The sequence below is a fragment of the Hippoglossus stenolepis genome, chromosome 7, assembly GCF_022539355.2.
Source record: "Hippoglossus stenolepis isolate QCI-W04-F060 chromosome 7, HSTE1.2, whole genome shotgun sequence".
In the NCBI taxonomy this organism is placed as follows: Eukaryota; Metazoa; Chordata; class Actinopteri; order Pleuronectiformes; family Pleuronectidae; genus Hippoglossus; species Hippoglossus stenolepis.
Window position 1 is genome coordinate 26,181,492 of NC_061489.1, and position 20,275 is coordinate 26,201,766.

General features: G+C 44.3%; 1 protein-coding gene across 2 annotated transcripts in view; it reads right to left on the reverse strand.

Annotated features, from left to right (window-relative positions):
* The window catches only part of glra1 (glycine receptor, alpha 1), an 86,791-nt gene extending 67,108 nt beyond the window's left edge, over positions 1 to 19,683 (reverse strand). For both annotated transcript variants that reach the window (XM_035162322.2, XM_035162321.2), the window contains exon 1: positions 19,237 to 19,683. In XM_035162322.2, the coding sequence (XP_035018213.1) occupies positions 19,237 to 19,307 (71 nt within the window). In that variant the 5' untranslated portion in view covers positions 19,308 to 19,683. The remainder of the gene's footprint in view (positions 1 to 19,236) is intronic.
* Positions 19,684 to 20,275: the final 592 nt, after the last annotated feature.

A 20,275-nucleotide genomic window follows, 5' to 3' on the forward strand; every position in this document is an offset into this window, starting at 1 on the left:
ATAGTGGAAGTACTGCTGTTTGGGAGCGTTTGATTTCCATCTAAAGAATATTGCAGTTTTACTCTAAAGACACAGTATCAGGATCTGTACTTAGATTTGCATAATCGCAGTGTCTGAGGTATTGTTATCGGAACATCTTTTCTCCGGTGACCAATCACGATATCTTTCTCTTGCCTTTGCTTTGCACTTAACACTGATCCCAGACCACCTCCATCCCATTTCCAATGGACATAAATCATATATCAATACACGACTGGTATTAATTAATTCATTGTTGATGTTGCTTCTTTTCCTGGAGGGTATCCCAGCATGCACTTGGCAGGAGCCCGCTCCTGAGGTGTTTTTTAAAGTAATGCTCTAATTCACTTAACCAGCAGCGTGTCCTGCTGAGCGCCACATTGATTTTACAATATGGCCGTGGTATTTGCACAGTTGACTTCTTTACCTTATTAAGCCCATCATGCTCATTACATCCTCTCTGCATAATGTCAAATCCCCAGGACGGCCTTTAGCCCCCCCCGACACACACACACACACACTGACTTCAGCACTTACAGTCAATAACACACCAACACACACACACACACAGACACACACGTACACAGCTAATGGATAAAGTCAAGTAAGCAAACAGTTTTATCTGAAAAAAGACGAATCAACCACATACATACAAACGACTGAAACACTAATTGGCTCCACGGAAGACACAACAGTCGTCACGGCAACCGAGACACTGCGGCTGTGAAACTGTATTTGACTCGTGAACAGTAAATATCAACGTTTCATATGCAACAGGGTTCGTTTGACTTCCTGGGAATTAATGAAGTGAAGTCTGCTGGTGTTCATTACGCAGCGTAGAATGTAAATCTGTGTGTTTTCCAATTACTGCACGTTTGCATTGAGAGGCCATCAAAAATAAACTGTTTACCACAGACATGAGAATGAAGAAACACTTATTTGCTCCGTTGACAAATGTGTTTACAGTAAATATCCATATTAGGGTTCATTTGACTTGTGTTCCTATGAAATTAATGAAGAGAGGAAGTGACGTTAATAACCATCAGTGTATCAAGAACGTAAATAAGTTTTAACCCTGAAACTTTTAAGAAAGACACGAATATGTTTTCACTTTCCAAACCTTTCGTCCTGACTTTCTCCAAAATTGTCCTTATTTACAAAAAAACATTTTGACTTTCAAGAAATTCACATTACAAACCAAAGACGTCTGAAATAGATCTGGAATAATCCCGACTTCTCTTTTCAACATGACTTGATTTTCCAAACAAAGCTCCACTTTCTTGAAAAAGGCCCGAAGCCGTCTCATCCACTTTATAATAACATCCTGACTTTCCCCAACATCTTTACCAACCTTTAAAAAAACGTCCTACATTTGTAAAAAAAAAAAACCTCCAGAAAGTCAGACACAACCTGAGCTGATCTTTATTTCATGACTCAGAATGAAATCCATCTTTTATTCAGGTGGAACAGCTGATTATCAGTTATTGATGTCCCTCTCAGCTGCTGCGTCAGAGGCTGTGTAATGAATTTAAAAGAGACGCGTCCTGGGAATTTTGAGATGAAACGCTTCGGTGCCGCTGCAGTTTGACGGAACCGGACCTGACAGGGACTTCGTTCTGAGCGAGGACTGAACTGACCCGTGGCCGTACAGTACAACTGCATCAGCGGCCACTTGTAGTGCAGTTTGTGTTTTGATTGCATCACTTCCCGCGGCGCCCCGGAGCACGAGCGTGGACAGCAGTGTGATCCGGGCTAAAAATACGCCGCTGCACTGACCCATTTCATTTGACTACAGCTCCACAATGAGCTTTGTTAACCGACATGACACAGCGAGACCTCCGAAGCCCTTTTACACTTTTAGTCTCCGAATTAATTACAGAGACCACAACTGCAATTATGAGACGACAGCTGCTGGGAAGAGACTCTTCCCCTCGTATCCACTGCGGAATCGAACTATTTGAAAAGTGACTTCAAGTGAATGTTCATCCTCAAACCATTGATTCGCACTTTGATTAGATTCTTCGACTGTTCAGATCCACTTCTTTGGAAAATTTGAAGTGAAGAAATTAAATCTTCAATCCATCTTTAAAATTCTGAATTGAAATATCACAGAAATATGAGTTTGAATATTTTGACTCAGATTTAATATCACAGCTCCAAGTGCCTGAACATGTTTCTGGAGAAATTTGATCCTGGCCAACAAGAAAATGATTCAAAGCCTAATGGGGATGTTTTCTAATTTTGGTTCTGACTGAGCCAAAGTTTCTCAGAGTTTGAGGAAGTTAAGAGTCTGTGTTGATGAGGAATTATTCATTTTGTTGCTGGAACATTTTCACTGTGCAGCACTCAGACGTCCAGCTGCAGCCAGATTGTTTTATCAATGATTGAAAGAAGAAAACAGGATTTTTTTGAGTAAGTTGAGTCCAGGTTAGACTTTAACAACATGATCTGATTTTTCTTAAATGTTTCCTTTGCTTTTTGGATTTTCAGGAGGTTGAGGAGGTCCATGGATCAGACAAAACTAGGATCTGACCTTTACTGACACAGAGCTTATGGCTGAAACATTTTCAAAACATTGGACCCGGTGATAACGTCCATCCTGAGATCCAATCACAAGTGGGCACTAATACGTCCTGTTATTCACTTATACAATAATCACTTGTGATGGGATGGGTCAGGAGGTTGATACCAGTCTGAGTCTGAGACTAACCCAGAGTCTGAACTGGTAAAACAACAGCGACAGTCGAGTCATTACTTAGTTGAAGCTCCTGATGAGCGCGGGGGAGGAGAGCGCCGCCTCTGCATTAATCTCTCATAAACCCCAAATGACAGATGATACAGTCAATTGCGCTTAAATTCTCACCTTCTAAATGCAGAACCGTTAAATGTGACTTTCAATATGCTAAATAGTGACGCGCGCCGTGATAAATAGTGCCATTAGCAATTCATAAACACGTAATGCAGCCAGCGCTGACGCTTTATCACGAAACTGCTGATCAGAATCACAGTCCGCCGGGTGGAGCCGGGAATTATGGGAGGGGGGGGGGCGTGCTCGGAAAGCAAAATGAAACGGGACAAATCCCTTGTTAGTGTTTGCCTCAGGATGAATTAATGTACACAAACACGACGCTGGAGGAAATAAACACAAAGACACACACATGCAGGTTCACACGAACTAGAAAACTGCTGTTCCGCCTGCTGCTGAACCTCCCACACACACACACACACAGACAAACAAGGTAACACACGCAAACAGGGTAACACACGCATACATACACACAAACACTCACACAAACAAACAGGCCTTTCAACCGACTCGCCCTCATCACGGAAAAACATTGGAAAACAAATCATGCAGGGTAAAGCAAAAGAGGGGGGATGACTCTGCATCTCTGAGATGAGTTTGTGTTTGCATGTGTGTGAAGGGGGGGAGGGGGGGGGGTGCACATGAGGAAGAGGAGGAGAGGAAGGAGAAAGGAGGGAGGTGGAGAGAGCAGCAAATGAAGTTTGGCTGCTGTGTCTGTCCACGCTGCTACCAGCTGCTCGGGTCACAGCTCCTGTTGGGTCACCGGCCGGGCCGCCTGCAGTCACGTGATCTGCTCAGCGCACACACACACACACACACACACACACACACACGCTCTCTCTCTCTCTGTAGCGACGATGGCAGCGCTGACGATGTTCCGAACGATCATAAATCTTCACGCCGTTAATGAGACGATAATATTCATCAGTGAGGATATTGATGATGCTGCTGAAGGTGAATTAACATTTGATAAATAACGTGAAACATCTCATGAATGATAATGATGATGAGGTTTAAGGAATCGAACACTTTCACCTAAAGCTGCATCCCAGTTTCCAGACTCTTTGACTGTGGAGATCTGGACTGAAGAGAACATCACCAGCTCCCCTCAGGTTTACTGAGCTTTCTCGGTTTTCCTGTCTTCCTTCAACTTCTCTGTTCCAGTTCACGCTCACAGCTCAAGCTGCTGTTTGCAGGCAGCGTGTGTTCAGAGGGAGAATCTGTGAAAAGCCACAGTGCGCTGCCGGTTCAGCAGCAAACAGCAGACAGACGCCGCCAGACAGCAGCTGAGGAGCGGAGTTAAAAATTCATCTGAACTAAAGGAGAGTGGAGGCTGGACGTGTGTTTACCAGGTGGTGACAAACACAACCTCAAACGAAAGTGATGTTGATCCTTAACTGTGTAAAAGGCACCAAATGATTCCTGCATTTAAAGAGTAAAACTATTTCAGTGCTGATGTTAAATGTCTGAACCAGAAAAACACACATTTTAAGTTTCTATCTGCTGGTTTAAATGGTTCCATTTCTTTGTTTGAGCTTTTAAATGTATTTAAAGTGTCTTTAAATTAAAAAAACTAATCACCACGATATCCTGATCCTGTGTTTGAACATTGTCCGTAGAAGCTGGACGAGGTTCTTCTGTGTTTGTGTGTCTGAGCTGTAAATCACATCCCAGCTGATTCCATTAGAACCATGATGATGATGATGATGATGATGATGATGATGATGATCGGACGGAGAAGTTTCAGTGAACATCACATTGTAAATACCATCATGGCTTCTGATTAATAGTTAAGTTTGTATTTTCTGAATTACCATCGGTGTTCACCAGCAGGGGCACAACTACAGAGTCTGGCCCCTCGCTGAGAACAACTAACTAAGTTAGTAGGGCCCCCTTCCCCCCCCCGAGCCCACAGAATCCCTTGAAACGCTCCTGTTCACAAGTCGAGTGTCTTTTTGATGAATATAGGGATCTACAGGGATTTTATTTGTTGTTGTATTTAAGGCAGTTTCATGTATTTATAGTATGAAACATTTGATTCCCTGCATAAAGAACAGGATGTAGTGTTGGTGTGGTCCTGACTGAACGGGGGTCAGCTGATCAGCTCTGCTGAGGTCTAAATCTGTGGGAGTCAGAGAGAGGCAGCAGACAGTTTGAGGGAATGAATGACAAACAGAGTCTGACTCAGTTCCCGGCCTCATGATTCAGTCTGATTCAGTCCACTCAAATGGTTTTATTCTAAATTCGGAGCAAATGGAACATGTCGATAGAGCTTCAGGCCGATCGGGGGCCGAGACGCATCGAGGTCTGAAACATTCGCGACCTTTTAACGTCTGAGATTCTGACCTTTCGGTGGCCGACCTTCCATTTGGTGAGCCTGTAATTCCTCTAAATGCCAGTGCACAGGGCTGACACGTGTCACAGTTAAATCAGATTCAAGCCAGAGGTGTCGGAGATGTCACCTTGGAACACAAACGCTGAGCCAAAAGAGCAGACACGGAAAATACTGAGTTTTCCAATTTCAAAATGTGTCGTTTTAAATGTTATCAAGATTCATCAAACTCCAAAGACGGCTGACGACTGGTTGAACTGGTGATCACAGGTCAGAGGTCATAAGATACTCAGAATATACCAGTGATGCTAGATTTATCTGTTAGGACACGAGCTCGGGGGAAACCAAGTAGAAATGAAGGATTTTTATGGGCAGAGGGATGAAATATTAAATATATATATATATACAGATACGTGCTGAATTGTTCTACTAGAACTGAGCCCACTCATTAAAATGATCTCATTTGTAATAACATGAAGATATTTGATGAATGCAGAATCTATTTTTGTGTCAGACTCCCGTCTTCCATCAGCAGACACCCCGGTTTGTCCTTGTCGCGGTGACAGAAGGTCGTGAGTCTTCAGGCCAACGCTGCACTTTGGGTTTGTCACTTGACGAAAATAAAAACCTGAGATCACCCACCACCCACCCCCACAGTCTCACACATACCACCCCCACCCCCACGTTCTGAGATGTGGGTCAAAGAGAAAAGTGTTTTTTTAAAGCCTCAGACACAACTGGAAAAATCTAAATATCTTCAATAATATGAAATATCTTTGTAACATGTATTTCTGGTTATGTTTAAACGCCTGTCTGTCTGTTTGTGAGCAATATTACACAAAATCTACTGCACAGATTCCCATGAAACTCAGTGGACAGATGTGTAACGGATCAGGTTACAACTCATTACATTTGATGTGGATTTGAAACAAGGGGGCGGATCCAGGACTGATATTAATGAGTGTGTGTAATTTGATGCAGATGGAAATAAAAATGTGGATCTAATGAAGAGTGTTAATCTAGTTATGTTGTTATTGCCCAAGCCAGGAAATATAAAAAACACAATAATATTCAGTTGAAAACAAAGTGAGACGCTTTTTGACTCGTCCCCTTCGCTGTTCAGTCATGTTATACAGGCTTTGAATTTTAAAATCTAGTTATTACTGGTTTCAGACACATTATTTTCCATAGATGCAGGAGACTGAGCAGATGCAGAAACTTCTGAAAGCTCCTTCATCATGTTCTGAGCCAAACGAATGGTTTCCGAGCCCAGTTTGGCCAGAAGGCTCCACTTTAAATGACCATCAGTCAAAATCTGAGCTCGGAAATTCAGACACGAGCAGCAATTTGGAACAGACAGAAAATATTTGTGCCTGGAACCACGAGTCTTTTCATCAGTGCCGAATGATTTAATTCCAAAACATCGTCTAGAAGCTATACAGGGAAATATAATTCTTCGTCTGTGATGAATTATGGGGATTGTGAAAGAACAAATGTTTCCATCATCCAAAGTTTGTCAAGCTGTAAATTACACGAGTCACTGGGGCTGAGCAGAGAAAAGCTACAGACCGAAAACTTTCACTCTAACAAGTTCTCTAAATGTTTAAGTAAAACTTTAATGTGATAATTGAGTTTATACATCGTCTTTACGACCATGTTGCTTTTATCCTCTGGTTTTTAAAGAAATCAGTTTCTATAGAAGTCTATAGAAAGTGACTCTTCTTCTCTTTATAACGTCAGTAAACATGAAGGAGTTTATGTCTCAGTCTCTAGTTTCAAGTCTTCTTCAATTCAGCTGATGTTCATTTAGTGAATTATGATCATTTAGAGTCAAACAGACCATAAAGCACCAGATGCATTGGGGGGGGGGTGGATACCACAGTGTGATTGACAGCTAGTACCATACGTCACGCTGGGTTGACACTTGATTAAGATCTGGTTCCACATTGGATAAATATACATTCATATCAATATCACCTTTTCTAGTTTGTTACATATGCATATTTCAGAAATGTCCAAAACTATCTGGCATGTTAAAAAGTAAATGTAATTTCCTGGATCAGCCTGTTTATCTGCTTCAGGCTTCTCTCTTAACACTGGTTCAACGTTTATCCCTCCACGAGATTTCATGGGAATCGATCCAATAGTTTTTGTGTAATCGTGAAGAAAAACTAGTGACGTTGGCAAAAAGGTTCAGATTCTTTTCAGATTCTTTTGGTCCGAACGAAGGAAACCAAGTCATTCGAGCTGTTGCTGTCTCGCTCCGAGCTGGAGACGCTCAAACACAAACCGGCCTCAATCAAACACTTCAACTTTACGTCTCCGTCCTTTAGCTTATTGAGGATCACGTCAGTGTCACGGTTTGAGGCCAAGTCCTCACTTTGAAAATTAAAAACACAAATGAAGTAATTTTCTGTTGTTTAGGAAATGGAGTGGAAAGCTGAGGGCCTCCGTCTGTGTGTGTGTGTGTGTGTGTGTGTCTGTGTGCGGTTGTTCATCACAAACACTTGACGACACAAAAAGACGCCTGCTGCTCCGTCTGATTCCTCCTGGTACGAAACAGGAAGCAGCTCTGAAACAAACCCTTTCAACCAAATCACAATTACTAAACTCGTCATTGTATCAACTGGGAAAACGATCTCAGATTATTGTGAGTTTCAATCGGGCTCATTTCCTGAAGCGATGATCGCGTGGTGATAATCCTGTGATTGAACGTCTCACACTAACCGACTGCTCTGATGCTGAGAGGCTCCCGAGGTCACTGATGAGGCCGAGTTGATGAGAATTATCTGCAGCTCTCGACGGTTTATCACAGATTACAACCTCAGGTGTCACAGGGGAGTCGCCGTGGACAACATCCACCATCAGATAATGGACTTCTGATGGCGTCTCCCAAAACTGCAGAGCTCACACTTTCTGAGTCGATGCCGATCGATGGGAAGACATCAGATGTTTTTCGAGGTCGCTCGCACTTCATCCAATTCTTTTCTCTGCGACAGAAAATTAGGTGGATCAGAGATTATCTCGGCGGCGATAATTCCCAGCGCGACGTGACGAATCCGAGCTAAATCCTCTTTACAGCCACGACAACTGGGAGTGTGATAGGATCAAGCTCTCGCAGAAAAAAGTGGATTGAACACAGCTCTCGCTGCCAAGATGATACAATAAAGCGTAAGACCCGTGTGAAATGGTTTTCAAATTAGCATTGAACAAACACACTGCCGGGCTGATGACGGTGCAATCAGATTAGTCACAGACTGGGATTACACCAGTGTGTCCTCCGCACAAAGATCATTTCCCCCTGGACGAGTAGCACGGGACGAACCTGGGGACTGATCAAACCCACACTGGGAAATCTGGGAGGCTGAGTCACACACACACACTTGTGGGCGTTCAACTTGGATCAGGTATATGAGCAATTTTCAGTTTTTATGTGTTTTGGGTTTGTCAACTGCCATCTTGCCCAGAGATTATAAATATAACAATACAAAAGTAAAAAACTGTGGACTCAGACAGCACATCCTTCACGGCTGATTGGCTCTTTATCATCATACTGGAGACATTTAGATATTTAGATCACCTGATCATAGATATTATCGTTCTACACATGACTGATGTTTTGCATCAATATCTTTGCATATTATTTCTTAAGAAATTCACTACATTTTCTTGGTTCTTTCTTGGAACCGACCACTACCTTAAACCACGTTTCAAGAAAACCGGTTCAGTAGCTTTTTGCATAATCCCTCTCACACACCAACAGGAATGAAAACATAATGACCATGGCGGAGGTAATTAAATTGAGTGCATTATTATAATTATAATTAAAATGTAAAATGATCCATTAAAACCACAGAAAGAGAAGTGTCCTGGCTGCAGCCACATTTAGTTTATACGTCTCTTTAGAGGAAAATCATAGATAAAATCTACACGTTTTAAGCAGCAGTCAAAAGGAAAAGATGCTTTTGAGTGAAGTGATGTTCGCGGGATCACAGACTCGAATGTCTGACAGGTGTCTCTCCTCCATTTCCATAAATGTTTGGCTGATAGTTCAGACTCTTCAAACGTCCACCTGCTCTCACATCACTGTAAACGAGCTGATCTGTTTCCATGAATGAACCAGAAAGAAAGTGAAGCTGCTGCAGTAAAAACCAACGTCTGTGGAACCGCAGGAGCACGAAGCAGCAGATACATTAGAATAATCTGCACTTTTATTTGGTATTTCACCGGATTTCTTAGGATCTCTCCAGCTGCGGCTCACCAGGAAGCGTCTCCTCCGATCGGATCCTCCCGACGCAGAGTGTGGCGCTCGGACGGGAGCAGGGACAGCGTGACAGCTTCAACACTCGGGCGGCTAAAGGAGCTGGAATGAGCCGACAGCCTCCTTCTCAGGAGAAGCTCAGGTGGAGCTAATAACAGTGACGACGTTAAGAACCCAGCAAGTGAAGCAGGGAGCACAACACTGAGTCCTGGCTCGGTTACAGCTGCATGGAACCAAGCCAGAGTTCTGTGTCGGACAAGATGGGAACGTATGTAGTGAGCAAAGGTTGACGAAGATGCTTTTAATATTAATATTCTGATGTCGATGCCAAAGAAGCTTAATTCATATATAAGCATCTGCCTCTTATGTATGTGTGGGAATAGAGAGAGATGAGATGATTCTATACGCAACAAAAAGCATTTAAATTTAGGGGTTATTCAGATACCTGCTTACAGATAAACTAATAAACAAACCAAAAAACAACAAAACTCGTGACACAGACGTCTTTTAAACTCAACATCTCAACAGTAAAAAGTTTCTTCTCCCTTTACACCGTCAGTGTTTTTACTCTCAGACTCGACAAAACTCCTCGAGCCAGAAGAAATTATCCAGCTGCTGTCACGAGACTGTCGCCTGAAGAAGAACGACATCCCAGCAGCCGTTGTTTCAGCAAACAGCAGAGGAGACAAGTGACGGAGCCCCTGAGTGTCCTTGACAGGAGCGTGACAGTAAGTGACGTGTTGGAGTGACTGCGTCCACTTAATGCAGAGGTCAGGGTCTGAGGGATGGTCCACAAAACACCGCACCTCAACACTGAAGAGTTTCCTGTTTCCATGACTGTGACGGTTCCCTGGATTGTGTCACTGGAACGAGGAACCACAATATTCAACAAAACACACAAACTCAAACTAAACCTTAACTGCAGTGTTGTCACATCAGAAATACACGATCATACGTCATGCATCATAAAATAAGTGGAATGAGGTGTGAGACTTAAAAGCATCAAACCAACAAACTGTTTAGTTTAGAACATATTGTAATAAAGCGATATAATGTTTTTTAAAATTTAAACTAATCTTTTTACTGAGATACTGTTTTCGTTCCTGTGTGTGTGTGTGTTTGAAATAACTCAACGATGCCAGGATTGATTCTCATCAACATCATTTGAGAGGGTATCTCCGTATGATTAACGTTTGGAGCTGATTAGTCTCAGGTCGAAGGTCGAAGGTCAAGCTAAGGGTCAACAAAGATGTGGTCCATCTTCATCTCTGCGTAGAGCTAAAGAGAAACTCTCAAGCTCGTATTGATCAGAAAGGTTTTCCGTCATGTGATAACACATAAGTGGAAATAATGAAGAAGTCACAATGATGAAAAGTCAGAAAATGATGTCACGCATAGTTAAAAGAAATTCGATTTTCGTGATATCCCTGCATCCTGTAGAACTACAGACACGAACTTAATCTTATATAGATCAATAAATAATAAATTACATTATGTCGCTATGAAGTCAGAGAAGACGTCATAAAGTGTAGAAATGCATTAACTTTTTATAACCAATAAACCAATCATGTGTTATAAATGATGTCCTGATTATTACAATATGAAAATGTAGCATTGCCTGATTGGGGTATTACAGAGCCTGCAGGTTATGTGTCGCTAATACGGAGATTTTCATATTGTTCTTTATTAAGATAAGGATTAAAATGATGAGGATTAAAATGATTAAGAGGATAATTTATCTGATGCCCAAATAAACCTGCAACATAAGCGCTCTCTTATATTTTATACTCAGTGTATTATGTTGTCAAAGAGTCGAACGTGCTCTGAAGCTCAGGTGATATCCAAGAGACGTTCATTACTATTCCACCAGTGAACACACACTTCAATTGACTGGAATAGATCCACTGTGGATTGAAGCGCTTCACAATCAATGGATGTAACTGGCACTCAACCAGCAACACGGTCGAGAGCCGTCCAAGGCCTTTTCCATCTGCTCCGCTTGATAACCTCCCCCCCACCCCCACCCCCCCGCGCCCTGTTCTCCCGGTTTTCATGATCAAAGTTCGGATTTGCTTTAATTATTTCAGATCAATGTTGGCCGTGGCTACCGACGAGACCTGTGGCCAACGCTGAGGCAGCGAATAAGAAGAGGAAAAAAACCGCTGAGTCGTCCGGTGCACACGGTGTGGTGAGGGGAGAGCGAGGGAGAGGGAGAGGTGTGGGCTAATGCAAGGCACCAATCATTAGCCTTAAGTGTAGCTCATTATGTTCCTAAAGCCTCTGAAGACCTGAATCCCTAATTGATCTCATCCTGGCATTTAGCAACACTCAGGAAAGCAAAGGGCCGCTCGCCTCTCTGGCACCAGCTGATAGGCTGCCTCCGCTCGCTCATCCCCACGAATGAAGCCTGATACTCGGATGGCTGAGCCGCATCACACACTCCGCTGCTCCGGGACCCACAGCCAACACAGCTCCAACATTCAGAAGATCAAAAGGTCAAAGTCACGAGTTTCTGTCCGTTCACGAAAGAGATGACGAAGTATTGAAAGTGTAGATTATCTGGTAAACTCTGGTAAACTCTGTGTGTGTGTGTGTGTGGCTGCTGCAGCGAGACCTGCTTCTTCTCCTGCTTCTTCTTCAACCTGCTGCAAACTCAGATGTTGAAAATCTGCTTCACAGACTCAAACAGAATCAGCTCCAGGTTCCTGCAGCTCATTTGATCAGTAAACGTTTTCTTTAAATTCAACGAGGAGAATAAATCCACCGAAAGGTAAAACCCGACCATTCATGGCCAGAATAACCAGAACAAGAAATGAGCTGCTCCTCTCAATGCTGAGCAGCTTCCCAGGCAAACACCACCTGATTGTGTGGTTTGCTTTGTGCATATCTGGTAATACTGGTGCACAGTCGGTTCTAAAGTGGTTTAGTCCACAGAACCTGCAGTAAAGAGCCGCTGCTGCACAAAGATCTGTTCACCTTTATTTATATTTCCTTGTGTTTATATTGTTTCTTTACTTATTTATTACTTCTACTGATGTGTATTTTTACTATCCCCCTCATCTTATCTTGTCTTATCTCACGGAAAGAACTGAAAGATGAGATGTAGAAGAACAAGCTTCACATCTTCTGAATCAACAAAGTTATGATCATGTTCAGTAACTGGTTGAGTCTGAGGGATCAAACACAGCCGAGCATTCAGCAGAGGTTGTCGGTGTGAAACCTGCTGTTTGTCAACAGCTTCTGTTCGACATCCACCGAACAGAACGCACACATCTGTCTTGTGTTCCTGTCCGACTCCACTTTCATTACAGAAATGAGCTGCAGCTCCGACATTTTCCAGGAACTCACCTCCACTGTAGCAGAGTTACGGAGCCGAGAGGCCATTGATATTACACTCGGATATTTATGGTGCAAATCTGTCTCTGTCTGCTAATCAATAATGTATTATCATACATCAAGTTTTGGAAATGAACCTGCCTCAGAAGTTAATTAGTGTTGGGATGGTAGCGAACTCCACCGGAGCACTCGGCTGTTTTTCATTTGAGGACTTGAGAAATTGACGACAGGAAAAGAAATGTAGATGTGTTGTGATTTGTTATGATGGGATGTGTGAGTGATAAATATCGTCCGTGCACCTGCAGAACAAATGAAACAGCCCGAGGGCAGCTTCATAAATAACAACGCAGTCGCTTTAATTTGGCTGAAGCAGGAGAGTATGGTAACTGACAGCGGATGATTTCTGAGAGGAGCGGCTGGCAGGGGCGTGTGCTGCGCTCACCACATTTCTGTAGTGTCCTTGAGCAGGACGATAAATCCCAGACCGCTGCAGAGATTCTGACCTGTGACCTGTGACCTGCGACCTGTGACTGTTCAGAGCAGCAAGAGAAACAAACGACCGCCTCGTCCCTCAGGATCAGAGAGGATCATTGAAATTGGAATTAGTGGCAATAATCAGATAATTGTATTTGTCCACAGGGGAAAAGTCCCTGGACCCTGTGATACTGACATGTTTAAATGCTTCATGGGCTGCAATGCATTCTGGTCTATTGATCTTTGTTTAAGTCTCATGTGTTTTTGAAGCACGTCTCAAGTCAAGTCTTCATCTGGGATCGTTCATCTTGTTGCAGAGCAAACGTGACACAACCTCCAGACTGCTGAGTCTTCGGTTTCAGTTCCTCTGAGCTTCACTCTCATGTCAAAGGTTGCTGATGCATAACATAGCACATGCAACTAGACATAAACAGAGAATAACAGAGGAATTCATTAAATAGATTGACAGCCCTATTGACATCTCTTCATTAACACCCATCCATTATTTATACCACTGAGCTGCAACCAATCCCAGCTGATACTGGGAGAGAGGCGGGGTTGAACCTGGACAGGATGTCCGCATGTCACAGTGTCAACAATCACACCGAGAGTCTGAAATCAACGTAATACGAATCTTCATTCACAAATTTCTAGATATATAACAACAAATACAGTTGAATAAAATAAAATGGCGCCTGAGCATTTTTCTTTCAAAGTTGTAAACAAGTTCCTCTCCAAGCAGAAGCTTCATATAAAACTCCTTCAGACTTCACTCTCCGGTTTTAATACTTATTCAGTGACTTCAATACGAGCAGCAGGAATTCATTTTCCCCAGTGAGCGACAGCACCAGAGGAAAAACTACGAGTTCTGACCTTCACACAAACAACCCGAGATCAGAAGCTCCTTCCTGCTCCGTGTGTTCTTGGTTCCAGCCCCAGCTTCCAATCAGCTCGCAGGAAACAGAGCTGCAACATGACTGTAAACACACATGACAGCCAACGCTGAGTCACAAAATGGGCGCAGCTAATGGATGCCACGACTGGGAATGTTACACTGAATGAAACATCAGTCAAGGTGATGTGACATTCCAGTAAGTCGTGGTGTCACAGCGTTTCATCTCACCGTCTACGAGGAGGCTAACCTTTCGTTTAATGAACAAACCACCGGGACCTTCAGTCTCTTAAAGACTCCGTCCACGTTTCAGTCCATATCTCAGTCCTGCCACTTCAGGAGAAGAACTTTTATTCAACAATGACTAATATTAACTCCGAGTCTTCCCTGTTATCACGACTCTACAGCTCCTGACATCCAGGCCTTTTCCACTTAAGCCAATTTAAGCAAAAGTTGACGAGACCTTCTTTTAAATCACAGCATTTCAACATCGGTTTATTTCATTCGCAGGTGGAGTCGGGTTTAATCTACGCTGTGATGCGGGCGGAGGTGTATGTGTGCGTGTGTGTGTCTCTCCTGAACGCGTGCAGCTGCTTGTTCAAGGCCAGCTCAAGGTTACCTTCCAGGAGCAGATATAGGTGAGAAGCTTCAGGCTCAAACGATCTGTTCGTGCTGGAGATATAAATTATATATTATGTTGTCCCTATATATTCTGCGTATATATATCTTCCCCCTGAACAGCTACTTGATGGCGTTGGGCGTAAAGATCTGTGAGAGCAGCGAGCGAGCGTCAGCAAAGAGGTGAATTGTTTAGATGACATGTTTGTGTGGACCGCTCGCCGTTTCCACTTGAGAGACTTAAGTGCTTTATTGAATATAGAAATCCATAGAGGAAAAGGTCACTCTCTGCACATTTCATTTGGCATGAAGATGAATACTTTGCATAACCGTGGGCCGTCGCATGCTTATATGCATTGTAACGATCTGTTCAAGCCACCGGAAACGAGAGAGAGGCGATCAATCCGCGCTATCACGGTGCGGCGGACGTGAAACGAGCGGAGCACCTGATCAGAAACAGGGAAGGAACGTTTGTCTCTCCGGAGAAGCCGAGCTCCTGAAAAAACCTGTGGATACTTTATTTGTTGCGGTTGCACTGCGACAAACTGAGTCTTAAAACCACCCGGAGCCTCGCTGCAAATCACCTCCGGCGCCCGATCCTCTCCTCACAGACGAGAGGCAGTAAAGCCTCTATTTCTTCACCGTCCTGAACAACGGTGACATAAATTCTGCCCGTAATTGTATCCAAATCAGTGAATGTAAATTTCCCCAGAGAGGAATTTGCGGTAAACTGTACACGTGCTCCAGATTCAGCATAAAGCTCTCACACAGTCAGTGCAAACACACACACACACACACACAAATGCACATCTGCAGATATCCACACACACGCATGTACATGAAACTGCAGCGTTCCCAAAAGCTTCTCACCTCAGAAATTCTGCTGTTCCAACAACAAACGAAACCTCCTGCGTGGTGGAAACGCACTGAGCCAGAGCTGTCGATGGCCGTTCAAAGGCCTGTCAATCATTCTGACTGACTGATTGGTATTCCCCGGTGGTCATGGTGTGTGCGTTGGCATTCTCTTAATGCAACGCTGACCGCTTTGATTAATCATTGCTGTCCGAGCCCTCGGTGGAAATGGACGAGGCCTGAGGAGCATGTGTTCACCTCCAGTCTGCTCTTATTCAGATATGCTCTGAGAAATAGTGGAGTATTTTTATGTACAGCAGCAGGAGCAGGAGCGGATTGTGTCATCAATCATCCAGATGATTTGCTTTGTGTCTAATCAGCTTGTTAGCCTGCTAGCTGCAGTAGCTTGTGAATGCCGTGCACGGCTGCAATCATGTGACGTCGCTCTGCAGCCGTTCACCGAGGATTTTAACCATTTTTAAATAAAAACTGAAAAGAGATTCACTAGCAACACAGGAAATGATCCTGCATGGTCTTTAAAACCTCTTCACACATTTAAAGGTGATGGACGTTTCCTGCAGGTCGGATCTGAATCTGGATTCTCTCCTCTCCTGCCTCACGCTGAATAACGGCAGCGTGGAGACACAGCGAGAGACGGGGGAGAGAGATATGTGTGAGCATTAAATGTGAATGCATCAGGTCTGGCCCCGGCCATTGACAGGCTAATCAATGTTTAGTAATAAGGCTGAATGTGGAATGAGGTGTGGGGGGTCCGGGTCGGGACGGGGGGGAAAGAGATATCAATTAAGAAGGGAACTGCAGCGTCCAGGCCCGAGGAGCTGAGCCGGCAATATCCCGAATCTGGTTCATTAACTAAACAGTGTGTGCTGAATGCAAAGCTCCTGCAGCCACAAACAGCCGTCGCCCATCCCGACTGTAAACGGACGCCATGTTTAATGGAAGTGAGCGAATCGCTGCAGCAGGTAAAACAACAAACGCTTCACATCTTTCACGTAATGAAACCGAGGCCGAGCGAGGAAACAACATCCGCACGTGATGAAATGAGGCTGAAAGCTGCCTGCAGGTGGGAAATGTGACGCAGGATCCAAACACTTTCTCTAATTACGTTGAGAGTCATTTGCATACAATAAGCATTCAGCGTAAATTGAGAAAAACAGTGGGAGCAGTGGGTAAAGTCCCGGTTTGCAGTTTGTTCCCACAGAAAGACAAGCGGATAAAATTGATATTTAGCTTCAACATGGAGGTGATGGGTGTTAATTTGTCAGCAGGATAAAGCAGAAACAGTAGAGAAGTGATTTACACCCAACGTGGTGGAGGGATGAGAACCAGTGAGGAGACCAGTACATTCTGGTTCAGGTCCAGTTACAGGGACAGATCGTTTTCATCCATTCTTCAGGAAATAATCTTGGTTTTAAAAATAGTTTTTTTTAGAGTTTGACATGACTAAGCATAACTTAGAAGTTACCAAGAAAATAGACAAAATATTCTATTCTATACAACACTTCTTCACAAGTACTTGTATTTTGTATTGTAGCCTGAGTTCAGTTTCTGTGCTTTGATTGAGTGTTTTAGGAAATTGTTCTTCAATAAAGGACAAACTTCTGTGAATCCGTCACAGTGTAAATCTAGAAGTGTTGACTTATCATGTTAATAAGTAAATCACCTCAAACACCTCTTGCTAATATTTACGATCCCAGGAGATCAATTTAAAGCGTGTGAAGGTCAGTGGCACTTTGCTCCAACTGTTTGTTAAATGTATTAAATGTCGTCTCAGTGTCCTGAAGCAGAAACGTCCAGAACCAACTGTCCCCCTGCTCCGGGTCGTCCATCTTTACAAACACAGCCTCATCTCCTGTTTACCAGTTAATCGTCTTTGTTACATCTCATTTTGATGTGAGTGTTTTAACTGTGACGTGTTGTTCAACTGTCTAAACTGAGGAAAAACCATCAGACTCATCTGCGCTTTGTTCACACGAAATTCACCGTCAGCTAAAACCAACAACAAACCAAACACAAGCTGACAACAACACAACACATTATTTGGAGCCTCCCCCTCCTTCAGCGTCCAGCTACACACACACACACACACTCACACACACACACACATTAACTTGTTCCCTGCTCACTGAGGCAACGTCAACACGAGCATTTGGTCGCTGTGTGGTTTGCACGCAGGATATTTAGGAGAATGAAAAGGCAACTTTGGAGGCAGCAGTGAGGAAAGGATGTTGCTTCCAGCAGAGAGAGAAACTGGGCCCAGTTGTTCAGAAGTAATCGGATCGGATCGGTTCAAATCTAAAAAATGGTTTCTTTAAAGAATACAAAAATCGGATTGCATCATAGAAACCAGGCTTGTGTGTGATCTGGTTCAAACCTCCTGTGGATGTTGTTTAATACTTTTTCAGGATCGTGATACTGGTCCCAGTAGAAGTGTGGATTACAAGGTGCATTTCTAGAAAGATACTGAAATAAAACTTCCAGATGTGACCTGCTCAGGTGTGTTCGCTGCAAGAAAAGGATCAATAAAAACTGATTAATTAATAAACTCTTTGTCGTGACCCCATGTTGGTGATTTTGTGTGTTCTTTAAATAGCCTGTAGCCCACATTGTGTTGTGTTCTGCCATTTGAGACCACTAGTAATCCAGATCTGTTAATCTCGAAAAGTTTGCATCTGGATCAGGGTGATCAATCCAAAACCCAGCACACAAGTCAAATGGGTCAGCACATTCTGGAAAGAAAAACGTAGGATTTCCAAAATCCAGATCATTCGGATCAAGATTGAACCTTTTCAACAGCAGGACCCTGGAGAACGTCTCAAAATCAACTCGTGAATAAAAGGTAAAGAATGCAAATATATGTCTGTTTGCTCAAAGTATGACAAACAGAGTAAAAACTAAGTTAGATTCTGAAACTAAGAAAATGTTCGACTCATGTCTGTTCCATCTGGATTTAGCTGGATGTTGGACCAGTGCAGCTGCAGCAGGAATCACTGTTAATGGATTAATGGATTGTTTGTAATGAAAGAAGGAATCACAGCCTGGACCTCACGACAGCTGATTGACGTATTGATCCAGTTGAGCAAATGACATCAGGTTTTTTAACATCAAGCAAAACCAAATGATTGAAATTGTTCACATTTCTATTGATAAAAAAACAAATCACCTGTCGACTCTGTGCAAAGTGACTGATACGACACATAGCAAATAAATAAGAAGTCATAATAACTAAGTATCATCTGAAGGCCACAACCTGCAGGACTCTCCTCCTCAGTCGCCTGTTGCCAGTCTGCACAAACACGCCATGAAAACGCAGCCTGTCCACTAGTGGTCGCTGTTTGCCACACACACACACACACACACACACACACACACAGGTTTTTAATGCCACTCAATCCCACTCACTAGCCCGTGCACACGCAGGCGTGCACGTGAGCAACAAGACACTCAGCCCACATCAACTTTGACAGGATTTCAGTTGCACCCCCCCCCCCACACACTTCACCCTCAGGAAAACAGCTGTAATTTCTCCAAACGGCTGCAAAAAGCAATAAAAATGCAAATTCCAAACGACATGCACAACATCCCTCTCTCCTCTCCTCTCCGTGTCATGCCTCTGCGATGCTTACCTGAAAAACACTAGCGTTTCCCACAAATAGATCCCCAGCACGTTTAGTCGGCACATTTTGGCCAGTCTCATTTTGTTTGGAGGGGGGCTGACAAGGTGGGAGGGGGGGTCACACTCTTGAGAGGGGGACGACTCCTCTCCAGAGAAAGAGAAAGAGAGAAAGAAAGAGAGAGAGAAATCCCTTTAGTGGTGGAAGAGGGGGAGGAAGAGGAGGAGAGGGGAGGGGGGTTCGTGGTTATGGTTTAGGACCTCCAAGGTGATCCGCCAATGTCCCGCTTCCTATGTGTGTGTGTGTGGGTTCAGATCCCGGAGTGGCCGGTCCCGAGCCGCGGGGAGCTCGTGGCCTCAGCGGCCATGGAATCACGTGTCCGCGCCTCCGGAACCAGAAACAACAAAATCCACAGAATCCAGCCGGGATGGAGCCCAGCAGGGGGACGCGCGTCCTGGTTCCGTCCCACCGGTTGGTTTGGGGGAGGGAGGGAAGGGGATGGGGACACACACAGAGGGGGAAGAGGACCAGGAGGGGTTGGGAGGGGGTGAGGAGGGGAGGGGGTTGAAGAAGACACTCAATTACACCCAATTACTGTGAAGTCCAGTCTGTGCCATCCACGGCGGTGACGGGGGGGGGAAACCAGGCATATTCCTTAAACGCAGAGAAAACGAATCACGCACAGTTTCGGGTCTCGCGTCTCACACTGTCTCCGGAGCACCGGCACGCAACTGTGCACGTGTTATAATCCCCAATTCCGCGCACGGAGCGGACCTACGCAGGAGTGGTGCGGGCTCAGATGCGCAGCTCCTCGCTCACATGCATCCCGGTGCCGCGCTGGGTCCGTGCGTATCGGCTGCTGCGGGACTCCCGCTGCTCCGAGGGGGAGGTCTGCAGGTGGAACAAGTCTGTCTCCGCTCCTTCCGCTCCCGCTCCTCCTCCTTCTTCGCCTCCTCCTGCTGCTCCTGCTGCTGCTTCCTCTCGCACTTGTCTCCCAGGGGCGCGCAGTAGTAGTAGTAGTAGTAGTAGTTGCACTTGGCGCTGCAGCAGC